The sequence below is a fragment of the Lissotriton helveticus genome, chromosome 5_1 (genome assembly GCF_964261635.1).
Source record: "Lissotriton helveticus chromosome 5_1, aLisHel1.1, whole genome shotgun sequence".
In the NCBI taxonomy this organism is placed as follows: Eukaryota; Metazoa; Chordata; class Amphibia; order Caudata; family Salamandridae; genus Lissotriton; species Lissotriton helveticus.
The window spans coordinates 1,098,364,890-1,098,379,650 of record NC_136065.1 but is presented as its reverse complement, the minus strand read 5'-3'; the positions used below and the strand labels follow the sequence as shown (position 1 = coordinate 1,098,379,650).

The following is a 14,761-nucleotide window of genomic DNA, read 5'->3' as shown; positions in this document are numbered from 1 at the left end:
CGCTAGTGAGCCATGCTAGCCCAGCGAGCGCCACGCACCTGAGCACACGTGGGCCCACACGACTCTCAGTGCCACTGCACCGTTTCCTGTGCATGTGATGTAGGCTAGCCGCAAGAAGTAAGCGTCCTTGCTAGGCCGCACATACTTGACTGAACATTTGCACCTCTGTGTTCCAGTACTCATTTCCAAGTTTTTTTTTAAAGAAAACAACAGTAAAAATAATTGCACTCGTATGGAATTATCCAAGAAGAGTTGTAGTATGATGTAATTAACGGTGCTTATGTTTTAAATAGTAATCATAAAGTACATAATTAAACCTGTTCGACTAGCCTTTACTGCTAAGCTTTACCACAGGTGGATGGTTACATTTTAGGAGCGGTGACCTGGGTCATAAGACTAACAGCTAGATTCATGAAGCCAAATTGCGTTCGCAATAGCTGCGAATTCGCAATTGCGCTCACAATTTGAAGGGAAGGAATTCAAGAAACCCAAACAACCTAAATTGCGAATTCGCAATTTAAAAATAGCGAATTCGCTATTAAATTCGCAGAATCCTGGAGGATGGGCATTGCGAATCGGAAATAGCGAGAAGCCATGGATTCTGCGAATTCAATTGCTAAGTCGCAAAAAAGTCGCACTTGCCATTCATGAAAAATCGCTAAAAGAGAAAAACAAGAAAATCGCTATTTGCGACGCGCAAATTAAGAAGAACTCAAATCAGTTGGTAACCAGTACTGAAGTTTTTTTTTTACAAAAAACAGTTAGGTCACTCCCAACAGGTGCAGGGCTGATCAAACACATTTAAGGACATGCAGCTGGAGCCTGGTGATTCCCACAATGCCTGGACATTACATGCTGGTGAGGCGGCATAGGCTGCAGCGAGCTGCACGCAACAGACGGGGGATACAGGAGCGGGTCACCCTTCTGGGCCAAACCAGGGAGCAAATCTATGCCAAGTACCGCCTGAGTGGGGCCATGATAATCAAGCTCATCCGGGACCTAGACCCCCTGATGCAGCACCCTACAAAGAGGACCAATGCCGTGCCCACACATGTGCAGGTATTGTGCTGCCTGCACCTCCTGAAGCTTCCAGGGGATGGTCGCAGTTGCAGGGGGGGCATCCCAGCCCACCATGTCCCGCTGCCTAAGGAGTTTCCTGGAGGCAATGCTGACCCGGCTACACCACTATATATCATTCCCCACCAGCCAACAGGACCTCAATGATACAAAGCTGCAATTTTACAATGTAGCTCCATTCCCAAACGTCATTGGATGTATTGACTGTACGCACGTCCATATTTGCCCACCTGCTGAGACGGAGTACATGTACCGCAACTGGAAAAGCTACCACTCCCTCAACATCCAGATGGTGTGCAATGCCAAAACAATAATCACGGACATTGTGGCACAGTACCCGGGGAGCACACATGACTCCTTCATCTTCAGGCACAGCGGCATCCACACACGACTGGCCAGGGGAGACTTTGGGGAAGGACACCTACTAGGTAAGTACACATGCCCCAAATGTGTACGTTGTGATCATGTAGCTGCGCAGAACAGGCACTCACCCTCTGCTCCTTACATACAGGTGACAGCGGCTATGCTCTCCGTGAGTACCTCCTCACCCCATACCTCAACCCTGCAACTCCACAGCAACGGCGAATTAATGCATTACACATTCGCACAAGGAACTGTATTGAGAGGACATTTGGCCTGTTGAAAAGCAGGTTCCGCATACTGCACAAGACAGGTGGGGCAATGAAATACGATCCTGAGGACTGCTGCCGCATCGTGGCCGTGTGTGCGATCCTTCACAACATTGCTACCACGCGCAGGATCCCTGTTGACATCTCTGGCAGTGAGTCGGAAGGGGACAACCGCCCACCTCCACATGTGCGTCATGCATGTGGGGAAAATCCTGCTGAAGGACACTGGCGCCGCAACCACATCACTATTAACTGTTTCTAGAGCACCCACACCCATTACTTGACTCATGCATGTGGACATTAAGAATGACATGAGTCAGATTAAGGTAGTCAAACCAATTGTATTTGTTAAATCACAATAAACTTGGCATTCAGGTAACTTATACATCACTGACATATTGCGCCATATGCCTGTCCTTCAGGAGGGCATGCTTGTACCAGCAGCATGGCCCCTCAAATTAATGTCAATGTTCAATGGCGCCTCCGGGCAGATGCTCCCAGCCTCCTTTCCCCATCGTCCTCCTGATTAGGACGTGAGGCAGCAGAGGGCCTGCTGCTGCGGCGGGGTGCTACCACCGGAGGGATGGACTGGCCGCTATGGCTGGATGTAGCCTCACTTGTGTCGTCCTCCCCCCCCCCCCGGCCATGGTTGGCAGCCTGCATGGCCTGGACTGCAGTAGCCACATGCTCTAGAGCTGTCGCGACGTCCTGGCAGCACTGGACCATTTGGACCTGCATTGCCAAGGAGCGTCGCGAGAGCTGCGAGGTAGCGTTGCCGATGATGTACTTCGAGCGCGTGTACGCCGACAGGCGGGTCAGCAGTTGGCGGTGTCTGCGGCGATTGAGTTCCCGCTGCCTGTTAATGGCCTGTGTGTTGGCCTCCATGGCAGCTGTCATCCGCTCAGACATCAAAGCAACATTTCGGGCAGTCTTGTCCAGTTGCAGGTGGATGGCCCCAAGATGCCGTGCCGGTGTCTGATGCACATGCAGCATCCTACGCTCGATGGATAGACCACCTGCTTGCAGATTTAGCCCCCTACCAGCATGGGAAATGTTGGAGCGCTGACCCCTCACCAGTCCGCTGGACTGGCTCCTCACAGCCGCAGGGCGGCAGGTTGGTTGGCGAACTGGAGCTGGTGTAGGTTGTCCCACTGGGGACTGTGTGACAGGCAGTGCTACTGCAGCGCGTGCTGGCACAGGGGTGGCACTGGCCACAGGGGCAGGTGGTGTGATGAGCGCCGGTGCGGGAGCTTGCACAGATGGTCCGGGCTGTGGGGAGAGATTTGCGTCTCCCTCTGTGTCCTCCGTGATGTCCATGACCAGGCCATCGCTGTCAGTGCTTGGGACATCTGCGCCACCTGTGATGTAAAGTGGACGTTGATTAGTGACATGTTTCGTACCCATTTGGACTTCCTACATGCATGCAGACTACCATTACCTGACTGGCTGCAGGATTGACTCTCACTAAACATGTGTGGCTTAATGGGGCAAGATGGTAAATGTGGTCAGACTACATGTCCCACAATGCATTAGGGCTTTAGTGGTGTGCTTTGGCTGCATGACTTGGCTTTGATATGGGAGGCTCTGGAGTATTGGACATTGTTAGGGGACAGGGGGTCGCAGTGGCATGGCACTTACCTGGTGTGTCCTGTGTGGGTCGGGAGGAGTCAAGCTGTGTCACACCCACGCATGCCTGTGGATTAATTGTGTCCTCCACTCGGTCCTCCAGTGGTGTATTCGGTGGGACAGTGGGCTCCCCTCCACCTGTCGCCACACGCTCCCCCAGCCTCTCCGCTATCCTCTCCTTTGACCTCCCTCTGAGTTCATACCACCGTTTTTTGAGTTCGTCCACGGAGCGCTGGGTCACCCCCACAAAGTTAACTTTTGCGCGGATGCGCAACCATAGCCGCCTTTTGTCCGCCTCGGCCACCCTCCTCGAATCTTTGCCAAACAGGCGATTGTAGTCCTTGCAGACTCCTTCTACCAGGAACTCAAGCTCCTGCTCGGAAAATTTTATCTTTCTTTTGCGCCCACTAGCAGATCCAGCTGCAGCTTCCTCAGTCATGCTTGACACTGGGGTGTATCCTGCACAACTCCTGTAGGCACACTGGAGGGGACCTCTGAATGTGATGCTCCCTGTACAGGCTCTCACTGCTGAATGAGGGTGGAACCTGCCTACTTCCGGGTTGTGATGTCATCACTGGGCTCAAGATGCGACTTCCCGTTTTTGCGATCTCGCACTTAGCGAGATCGCAATTTGCGATCTCGCTATTTTCGATATCGCAATTTCAAAACGGATTTCGGACGGTTATGTGAATATTTAGCGTTTTTCGGCAAATTGCAATCGGTGATTGCGGCCGATTGCGATTCGCTTTTTTTTCTCTCATTTTTTTCATGAATGCCAATCTGCGATTCCTTATTTGCGATTCGCTTTTTCTCGCAATTAAGGAATCGCAGATAGGGACATTGATGAATCTAGCTGTAAGTTCAGTGGTTCAATACTAACCAGAGAGTGGCTGCTTTCTTATTTTGGTATTTATGAATTGTATGTTGCTTCATATTGAGTTTGCCTGGGTTCCTCAATTGTTGCAAATTTGAGGGAAACAACACTCGGATGTAATTTTATACATTTTATAAACTAAACAATCTGTTGGTGAGGAATTCTGGATGGGCAAAACCTCACATTGCCTTCTTTAATGTAGACCTTAACCCCACACTCTCTCCATTAACAAGTCAACAAGTCTGTTCGAATATCTATCTTTAAAAACAGAGAATAAATGCATTATTGCATCCCTGTAGATTAATTTGATTAATCTGCATCTTTCCTTTTCCACAGTTCCTAAACGTAGCAGATTATGATGAACGTATCCTACATCAGATTTCGATCTTGGAGCAAACACTTGAACTGCAGGACAAGGTAAGCTTGAATACACCTAAGATATGCGCCTTCAGCACAAAACATCTCTATAGACTGCTTTAAAAATGATACAACCTACCCATTTCAGAAGGAATCATCCCATTAAACCCACATCATTCTTCATTTATTTCATAGGATCATGAGAAAAATGTGAAGAACTGCAAGGAAATTATCAAGGGCGTAGAGAGACAGATGGGTCAGAAAATGCAGGTCAACCAGCAACTTGAGGAGGAAATACAAGAAATGCGTGCATCCGTCTCTGAAAGGAGACACATATACAATGCTGTTGGTAAGACATCAATATTCTGCATGAGATAACGCTTCCCAAAAACGCCCTTAAAAAAACCCAAGGTGGTGATGGATCTAGCTTCTCTGTAGGATAACAATATAGAATTGGGCAAGATAGTTTCATCTAGTTCCCCGCTGTCTCATGTATCAGGACGATCAGAGGGAACCAGGCTTTTGTGAAATCTTAGCTATTAGATTAGTCTGTCAGCTGTGCCTTTCAAAGCTGCACCTGAGGACACTTGAGGCTTCTAGACAGATCACAATATTGGCCTTCCATTGTGGAAGAATCATTTTAACAAGGGTACTGTTTTCTTGGTGGCACTCTTTCTCCCGAAGCTGGTTAATCATAATCACTTAAAAGATTTGTTACATTACCACTGGCATCATTGTGTAAGAGAACAATATTTACATCCTTTTTTGTGATCAATAGCTATCTATTGTTATGCCCCACAGTATTTCCAAAATCAACTGCAATGTTATTCACAGTTTGCATTTGTCTGATGAGGTACACATTACAGATCAAATTATAACAAGATTACAGAGGAAAAGTGCTACATTTTTAAAGTGTTGAATTTTCAGGCATCACCTATTGGCTACGCCTCACTATAAGCCAACAACCTGTGGTAAATAAAATATTACCCTGGCAGAATTTCTAGGCATTAACAAAGTATCATGCATCAAATGAGAGACAGGATCCGTGGTGTCCAAGTTAAAATGGGCTTTATTCCAATAACTCGAGTCAAAGGGAGAATATGTTCCATCACCACTGAGGTTCAGGAAGAGTAATCTAACATTTAATAACAATGAACAGAATATATACATTTTACTCCTTGTACATAGGGAGGAGCGCTCCAGGCAGAGCAAGAAAGAAAGAGATAAGAGCATGTGGGCGTACACTTGATGAGTCATAGGTAGATGATAGGTAGATGTCATAGGTGGGTGGGTACTTAGGGGAGGAGTTTGCATGACCAGCTGGAACTCTGCCCTAATTGTGCAACTTGAGCATGGCGTGCAATTGACGTGTAACTGGGAGGAGAGCTGACTTTCGGCCTAGCAGAGACATCTCTTGTGTCAGGGCGAAAAGCACATCTTGTACAATCTGATATGATAGGGGATGTATTGTCTGAAGCAAAAGGTTGTTCACCACTAAGAATCAGAAAAGCATATATTTCTCCGTTCATTGCATGGGGGCTGAGACAGAGAGCTAGGCCTTATCTGTCGCGGACGGGTTCTGTTTACATTTCCTCACCGGGCAGGGATGCCACTCTGTACAGCAAAACAGATAACTGTTATTCATAACACTGTCTTGGCAGAAGTTCAGAAAGTGGTTCAACCACAAAAAAAGGGCTCAGTACGATATTTATTTAAAAGTGCACAATGCAAAATGCAAAATACATGGGCCTTCATTTTAGCTTAACGTTTGGGAGACTTTGATGACTTGACTTGCAGGACATGTTTGCAGAGGCCTAGTGATTCAGGCCACTACGAGAAATATGCATGGGTGACATGCACATGAATGTAACATAGGGTGTATGTAGTGGACATTTTTGGTCAGGCAAAATATCATTTTCCTCATTCCCTCCTTGTCACCTACATAACCCTTTAGGATACATCTATATTCATGAGACCGTATAGCTGATCATACAGAATCATTTCTTCATCTTTATCCTTTGTACATGTGGATGGGGAACACAGGCAGTGGCACAAAGGCTGCAAATCGCCAGGCCACACTGCAGACAGAGATAGTATCATGGCAAACTGCTCCTGGATCAAGTCGCCAGGGCAGATGCAGTCACATTCACTACTGCTTCAAGGGTTCTTGTTAATTTGCGTATCAGTTTACTATTTTGGACGGGGCCAACAAAGAAAAAGAAACCTTTGTTGAAATCTGTATATTGCTCCCACGCTGTTTCTGTCTGCTATATAACAAGTTCCACCCCAGTCTAAGGGCAGATGTACATAAGCTGTCTGACCGCAAATGAAATAGGTATGGCGTGACGTTTTGAAAGAAGAAAGTCCTTCTGAGAGTGAAGTTCCTTGTAAATAGCTCCTTGTAAATATGGTTTATGAAGAGCATGTCATTATTATAACTTGCTGAGTTTCTTGTAAATATGGCTTGTGAATAGCGCCATGTGGTCATGGTTTGTGCAGAGTATGTTGACATTACGTTAGGCAGGAGAGAGCTAGATTTGTTTGCGGGGGGGCGTGTCTTTGAGCGGAAATTCGTACCCGTTCCAGTGGAGGGATTTGGTTGCTTTTTGGTGAGGATGTAGGGCATCGCTTGGACTACTGTGATGCCAAATTGGAAAAGGATCTGAGCTGTGGAAGTCGTGGAAAAAGCATGTCTTGTGCGGAGGTGCGATTTGCCATGTTATCCAATGGGCGTTTTTTCCTCAAAAATTTTTTTTAGAATCTATTTCGGCAGAACTCCCTTTGTTTTCTGATAAGGGGGTAGTTGGCCACATACCCAGCAATCAGTTGCATTGCTGGTCTGGCTGGTCACGTATGCATACTGGATGAATGTATATGTGAGGAAATGAAAAAGAAAACATGTAGCAATAAACTAACACCAATTATAACAATGCACAGAATAAAAATAATGATCAAGGTAACAATACATCTACTGCGTAATGTCTTGCAGTATTTTTCCTTTTTATCTCTCATCTTGCTATTCTCATATGTGATCTTATACATGTCAGAAACTGGTCTAACCGATTCACCACCGGGTGGGCTTAAACAATTAAACTACGTCTGACTTAATAGATCTCAATTTGGACCTATACTCTTGCTGAGGGGTCTTTTCAAGCAAAGGCGGCACAAAGTCTGTATTGTCATTAAAGTCAATGTTCCTTGCAAATGTTCCACATTGTCCGAAATACCGCTTAACGTGATGGGCATGGATCCAGCCCTTGCGTCCCTCCACTTTCAGTGCGGTCCTCATGGTAAGAAGCACCAACTTCGGGGTCTTCCAGCGCGGCTCAAGGGGGCTTGATCGGTCAAAATTCCGGATGCACACAAAGTCCCCTGGGACTATGGCGTGTTCCTTGACCTGGGTGTTGTCAGGGAAGGCGGCAGCAACCTGTGAACGACAAGAGAGTAGTGCAGACATCAAGGAAGCCAGGTAATCTGTCAGCATGTTACTGTCAACATCAGTTATCTTTCTGGGCATAGGCGTACCCCACATATTTGGCGGTCTACCGAAAACCACTTCATACGGAGATAGGCCTGTTCTGGAATGTGCTACCATACGCATGTAAAAGAGGGCAACCGGCAGGGCTACCATCCAATCCACGCCTTTCTCTGCACAGACCTTTGCTAATTTTGTCTTGAGGGTTTGATTATGTCTTTCTACAAGGCCTGCTGCTTCTGGGTGTCTGACACAATGGAACTTCCATGTATAACCTAACAGAAGGGACACTTGTTTCATTAATTCAGAGGAGAATGGCTGGCCGTTATCTGAATAGATCACCCGAGGTAATCCATACCTGGGGAAATACTCGCGCACTAACTGTCTGGCTGTTGTTACAGTAGTATAATCTGGAACTGGATAAGCTTCTGTCCATCTAGATAGTGCACACACTACCACCAAGACATACTTGTAACCTCTACATCTGTCCATTTGGATATAATCCATCTGGAGAACCTCAAAAGGGTGGTCAGGAGGATGAAATCCGCCTTGTTCCACCGGGATGCCTTTACCTGGATTGAACTGACAACAGATCATACATGTTCGTACTTTCTGCTTCGCTGCTGCACGCATGTGCTTGTTAAACCAGATGTTCTGTAAGCTGTCTAACATTGCTTTTTCTCCTAAGTGTGCTGGACTATGGGCTGTGTTAATGATTACTTGTACCATGGAATCTGGGAGAAACCATGTGCCTTTTTCCTTAGTCATCCAACCTTGGTCAGTCTGGACCCCTCCTTGTTCAGTCCATTTCTTTATCTCATCTGCAGTGGCATGTGTCTGTATGTCGAGTACGTCTTGAGTGGGATCCCTGACTGTCATACATGTTGTCAGTAATGGTACCTCTGTCCTTGTCGTGTCTGTTGGTGTCTGGGCTGTCTGGGCTGTAAGTTTGGCTGTTCGATCGGCCAGGTCATTACCCTGGGAAATGGTGTCTGTAACTTTGGTGTGAGCTTTGCACTTCAGGATAGAAATGGCTGTAGGTAAATGTATGGCTTCTAACAGGGCTTGAATAAGCTGGCCATGCTGAATCTTGGTCCCATGGGAGGTCAGGAAACCTCTCTCCCTCCATAGTACCCCGAAATCATGAACAACGCCAAAGGCATATTGTGAATCAGTATAAATGATTACTTTCAAGTGCTTAGCTCTTATGCAGGCTTGTGTCAGAGCGATGAGCTCTGCTGCTTGTGCTGACAATGTGTCTATTTTCTGTGTCTCTATGACTTCTTTATCAATGGTCACAGCATAGGCTGCTACTAACTCTCCTGTACTTGTTCTCATGCATGATCCATCTACATAGAGCGTTAAGTCTGGGTCTGAAAGTGCAATATCTGTCAGGTCTTGTCTTGGTTTCGTCACTATATTCATTAGTTCCACACAGTCATGTGATGGTGCATTTACTGTACTTGAGGGCAAAAGTGTTGCAGGGTTCAGAATATTACAACGTCTGATCTCTATGTGTGGTTGAAATAATGTCAGTTCATATCCTGTCAGTCTTGCTACAGTCAAGTGTTGTGTTTGTGTTCTGTTTAAGAGTACCTCCACTGCATGTGGAACCTGTACTGTCAGAGGGTGGCCCAATACTATTGAATCACTTTGTCTTATGGCTAGGGCTGTTGCTGCAACTGATTTCAGGCATGCAGGCAGAGCCTGGGCCACTGGGTCTAGCGTGCTAGAAAAATAAGCACAAGGCTTGTGTTTTCCTGCTTGATCTTGTGTGAGAACAGATAACGCTGTTCCTTCTCTTTCAGTTACAAAAAGCATGAAAGGTTTGCTGTAACATGGAGTCGCTAACACTGGCGCTTGACATAAAGCTCTTTTTAATTCCTCGAATGCCAAGGTGTGTTCTTGTGTCCAAGGGAGGACAGTCCCCCCTGCCTCCTGTGTAGTTAACTGTATGAGTGGTTTGGCTAGAAAGGCATACTGGGGAAGCCATTGCCTACAGTATGAAGTGAGGCCAATAAAGGCACGTACTTCCTTTTGTGTCTTGGGCTGTGAAAGGTTAGCAATGAGCTGTATACGTGCTTGTGTTAGCTGTCTCCCCTCTTTGGAAAGCAAGTGTCCTAGGTACACTACTTGCTTTTCACAGAATTGCAACTTCGAAGGGGACACCTTGTGCCCCTTGTCAGCCAGAAAATGTAAGACTGTCAGTGATGCATTTTCACATTCTTTTTCTGAACGTGCTGTAATCAGGATATCGTCCACATACTGTAGTAACGCAGTGTTGGAAGGCATGTGAATGCTGTCTAGCTGTCTCTTCAGAGCCTGACTGTAAATACTAGGGCTTTCTGTAAAACCTTGAGGAGCTCTTGTAAAGACAAAGCTACGACCTTTTAATGAAAATCCAAACAGGTACTGGCTGTCTGGGTGAATGGGAACACTAAAGAAAGCGTTCTTCAAGTCGATAACAGTAAAGTAAGTAGCCTCTGAATCAATAGCAGTCAACAATGAAGAAATGTCTGGCACCACTGGATATTGCGGTACTACACATTTGTTCAATTCTCGCAGGTCAATAATCAATCGGTACAGTGGCAGTTCACTAGGATCAGATCTTTTAAGGATAGGAATGACAGGCGAGTTACATACATTTGAGACTGTCTCTACCACTACCCCCGTGCAATAAATTCGTCAACTATTTTCAGTAATGCTGTTTCGGCGTCAGGTGGTAACTTGTATTGTCTAATACGTGGAAGTACTACTCCTGCTTTGAGTGTGACATGGTGAGGCGTAATGTCCATGTAACCTACGTCAGTCGGTCCTTGTGCCCACAGGATCTGTGGCACGTTCTTGAGTCTGTGGTCAAAATCAGTCAGTACATAATGTCCCTTAAAATCACGTAAGAACAGGCGTACTCCTTCTGGAGAACAGCAGATAACTGCTCCTAGATCTTTTAATGTCTTCATACCAAGTAGGTTTTCTGGACATGACTTAGTAAGTAGCAAGTCAGTGGTACGTGACAGTGGACCAACTCCTAGGGAGACTGGTTTTGATACTTCATTAACAATAGGCTTTCCTGAAAATCCCAGGGAAACATTCTGTGAGCCTGAGAGAGGGGCTCCTGGAACCTCGTCATGACTGATGGTAGTTCTGCTCGCCCCTGTGTCAATCAGAAACTTTCGATCCTGACCTAGAACACAACTATGTACATACGGACCCTCTTGATCTACAGGAACCTCAATAAGGGGCAAGCCTACTTCCCTCTCAAGGCTGTTTCATGAGAACTGTTGATATTCTGGATAGTCAGACTGTGTGTGCTGATACATTTGTGGTGTGGCATTAACAGGCGGTGGTGGAGGATAATTCGCTACTGTCTGTTGCGTGTTATTCTGTCTAGGAGTGTACTGTCGCTCTTTTGTCTTGCCTGTAGCTATATTGTGTTTCAGAACAGTGCAGTCCTTTACAAAGTGACCTGGTTGTTTGCAATAGTTACAGTTCCCTTTGACAGGTGTCGTGTTATGTTTGTTTGAAGTCGCCGGTACCGTCTGGGCAACCAGCACCTTCATTTTTGTCTCTTTCATGCGTCTCTTTTCATGATCCTGCTCTTCTCTAATCCTATTCTGATGATACTGTAGCATCTGTAACATTTGTGAAGGGCTGTTTGCTTGCCAAGTACTCTCAACCTTCAGTACTCTATTCTTGATCTGGGGTAAGGAATTCTCTACTAATTTGCTCACAAAAAGATGTGGAAATGACTCGCTACCTGGCTTAAGGCCACTATTAATAGTAAAACATTTCTCAAATCTAGAATAGAAATCACTTGTGTCCTCGTCTTGCTTTTGTTTACATGCTGAAATAGCATCCCAATCTTCCTTTTTAGTAATCAATAATCTTGGCAACACTTGTATCAGGAATTCAGGTAGTTCTCTAGCTCTTTCTCCAAGACCAACTCCTGGGGCCCTGCCCTTCTCTTCTGTTTCCAATGCATCCCAACTTAACTTTTTCTCACCCACTTCCCAGTCTTTTTCCTTAAGCTTTTCATAAATCCCTGCAGGTAACAGTACTTTTAATAGCTTCAGAATGTCAGCGTATGTATAATCTCCTATGCGGAGGATGTCTTTTAATTCACGGTGAAATCCCCCTGGGTCTTTATCATGACAAGGCAACATCTTTTTCATTTCAAGAATCTCTAATTTCGTTAAGGGGGTGTAAACATACACCCGTTGTAACTCATTGGCCGCATTCTTAACGGGATGAACCTCTCGTAGGGGGTTCTGTCTGTCTATGTGTACGTTATTTCTGTCATGGTGTAAGACTGGAGGCATGTATGTAGTCAGAGAATCTATGTACTTATGTCGTTGATCCAGGAATACATTAATTAATTCAGTACCTAAACCTGTCCATCTATCTAGTAAAATGTCGTCAAGTATTTTATGCAAGTGACCAGGATCAGAATGCTGACTTTTATACAACGTTATCAAGTGTTGAACCAGGTAAATACCAGCCAAACGCTGTTCGTTCGGTGGAAGGCTTAAGAAGGTCCGAGCCACTATATCACTACTATATATATTGGCATTGGACACCCACTGGGTGGCTGACCGGGCCAACTCTATTTCGTGTTGTGTGGGAGGTCTCTCACTCCCTATCCATTGTTTCAGTGCTTTTTCAGTAGCCTGGAATAATGCTTCAAGGGAATACCTTTCTTTTATAGCTGGCCCCTGTTTACGGTAATCAAGGCACTTGGGTCTGTCAAACTGTCGCGCTTTTCCTACATAATTAATCTTGCCTTTCGGATCCTGACGATCCTCTACCTCTTCGGATGATGACTCGCCCTTCTCGTCAGACTCTTTTCTGTGTCTTTCTATTATTTCTTTTCGTATTTTCTTGTACATGGCATCTATCTGTCCCTGTTTCTCATGTCGACCGGCATCTATGTGATCACTCCATTCTATCAAACCTGGCTTTACATCTCCGTCTCCTACGTCTTGTTCCCTGATCAGGCAGTTAATAATAAAACGTAAGATATGATTCTTAACCCCTACCTTTCTTTGTGCCATGGCTTGTGCTATACTATCTGGTCCCTCCCCCGTTCTAATAAAACGATACATGCTATCTAGGTGATCTTTCATGTCTGGTAATGTCTCTAGATATGCAACAGCTTGTCTTAGTCTACGTGAAATCACGACCATTGAACCCTTTCCTGGTTCTGTATCATATACACAAAATGGAATGGCTGCATCTACAGTAGGCACCCCTCCCACTGCCCCGGGACCTACGTCATCTTTTGCTAGCTGCTGCTGAAGTTGCTGGAGCTGATCTGCTTGTGGGGGTGGAGGAAAACCTGCATTAACGTAGTCTGGAAGGGACTCGTCTAGATACGAGGAAATGAATGCTTCAGATGCTGTCGGCTTTATTCTATGTACTCTATATGGTACAGGTGGTGGCGTTCGCGACCTACTGGATCTTTCTGAGGTGGTCACTTTAGCTAGTTCTTCTGACAGAACGGGATAAATACCATTAACAAAGGCGTTTCTTTCCTTATCAGTCTGTTCTGTTTTGACACGTTCCCCCTCCTACCGCAGTTCCTTTTCTCTGGCTTTCTCCCCAGCTTGTCTAGTTCTATCTGCTTTATTCAATTCTTTCTCTGTTCTCCTATATGACTCTTTGCGCCACAATTCGATGGCATCTTTCTGAGAGGGTCTTGACTTCCTTTTCCATAGTGCTTCCTCCACCCTCATAATACATTCAGGATCCCATGTTCCCGAGATTGGCCATCTATACTTTTCCTCCAGGTCCTTTGCATAGTTTACCCATAAATCTAAAAACAAAATGGCGTCTAATCCATGCTTATTATACATATAATGACCAGGTGTGTCTCTAGGCGGGATGTTAACTGATTCTTCTAGTATACCTTTTCTGGTCCCTATCTGACGTAACTTTGAAAACAGTGGCATGTTTGAAACCAATATTCACAAAAATAGACTGAAACAATCAACAATCATTCACACACAAACAAATATTAAACACTAAAACAGTTACAACCTAAACTGATACAGAGAGCTAAACATGTACTTGAAAAACTTTATGCACTGAAATACAGTACAACCATACCGGTCTCAAAAATGAGACACGTCTTGACCGTTCCCATGTTTAACCGTGGGCCCGTCTTTACCGGTCTCACGTGAATGAGACACGTCTTGACCGCGCCCACGTTTACCATGGGCACGTCTTGAATCTTGATGCATTCCCCATAGTGGTACTCACCCGCAAGCAGAATCTTGAAACTTGAAGGCCTCGGACTTCTACGCATGCGCCTTGGAACAGGTGGACCTCTGGAGACCTCGGACCTTGCTCTCTCACGGGCTGGGCTCTGGGTTGAGACGATCCGCGTTCCTCACCGCCTCACATGGATGCCTGGTCGCAGTCCGTCCTCCTCCTGGGCCTGAGGGCGTAGCGGGTAATCCCAATGGCGTGTACACTTTAAAGTCCGTCACGGCTGTGGAAGGGGGCAAAGACTAGACCTACAAACTCCGGCGAGTGGGGAAAGGGACATGTCCCTGTTCAAGGGCGCCAATTAATGTGGTAAATAAAATATTACCCTGGCAGAATTTCTAGGCATTAACAAAGTATCATGCATCAAATGAGAGACAGGATCCGTGGTGTCCAAGTTAAAATGGGCTTTATTCCAATAACTCGAGTCAAAGGGAGAATATGTTCCATCACCACTGA

At 45.8% G+C, this 14,761-nt stretch overlaps 1 protein-coding gene across 1 annotated transcript in view; it reads left to right on the top strand.

Annotated features, from left to right (window-relative positions):
- CFAP43 (cilia and flagella associated protein 43) overlaps nt 1–14,761 on the top strand; it is a 753,224-nt gene that overhangs the window by 702,560 nt on the left and 35,903 nt on the right. Inside the window, exons 36-37 of the mRNA XM_078643733.1 lie at nt 4,543–4,623; nt 4,759–4,912. Of these exons, the coding sequence (XP_078499859.1) occupies nt 4,543–4,623; nt 4,759–4,912 (235 nt within the window). The remainder of the gene's footprint in view (nt 1–4,542; nt 4,624–4,758; nt 4,913–14,761) is intronic.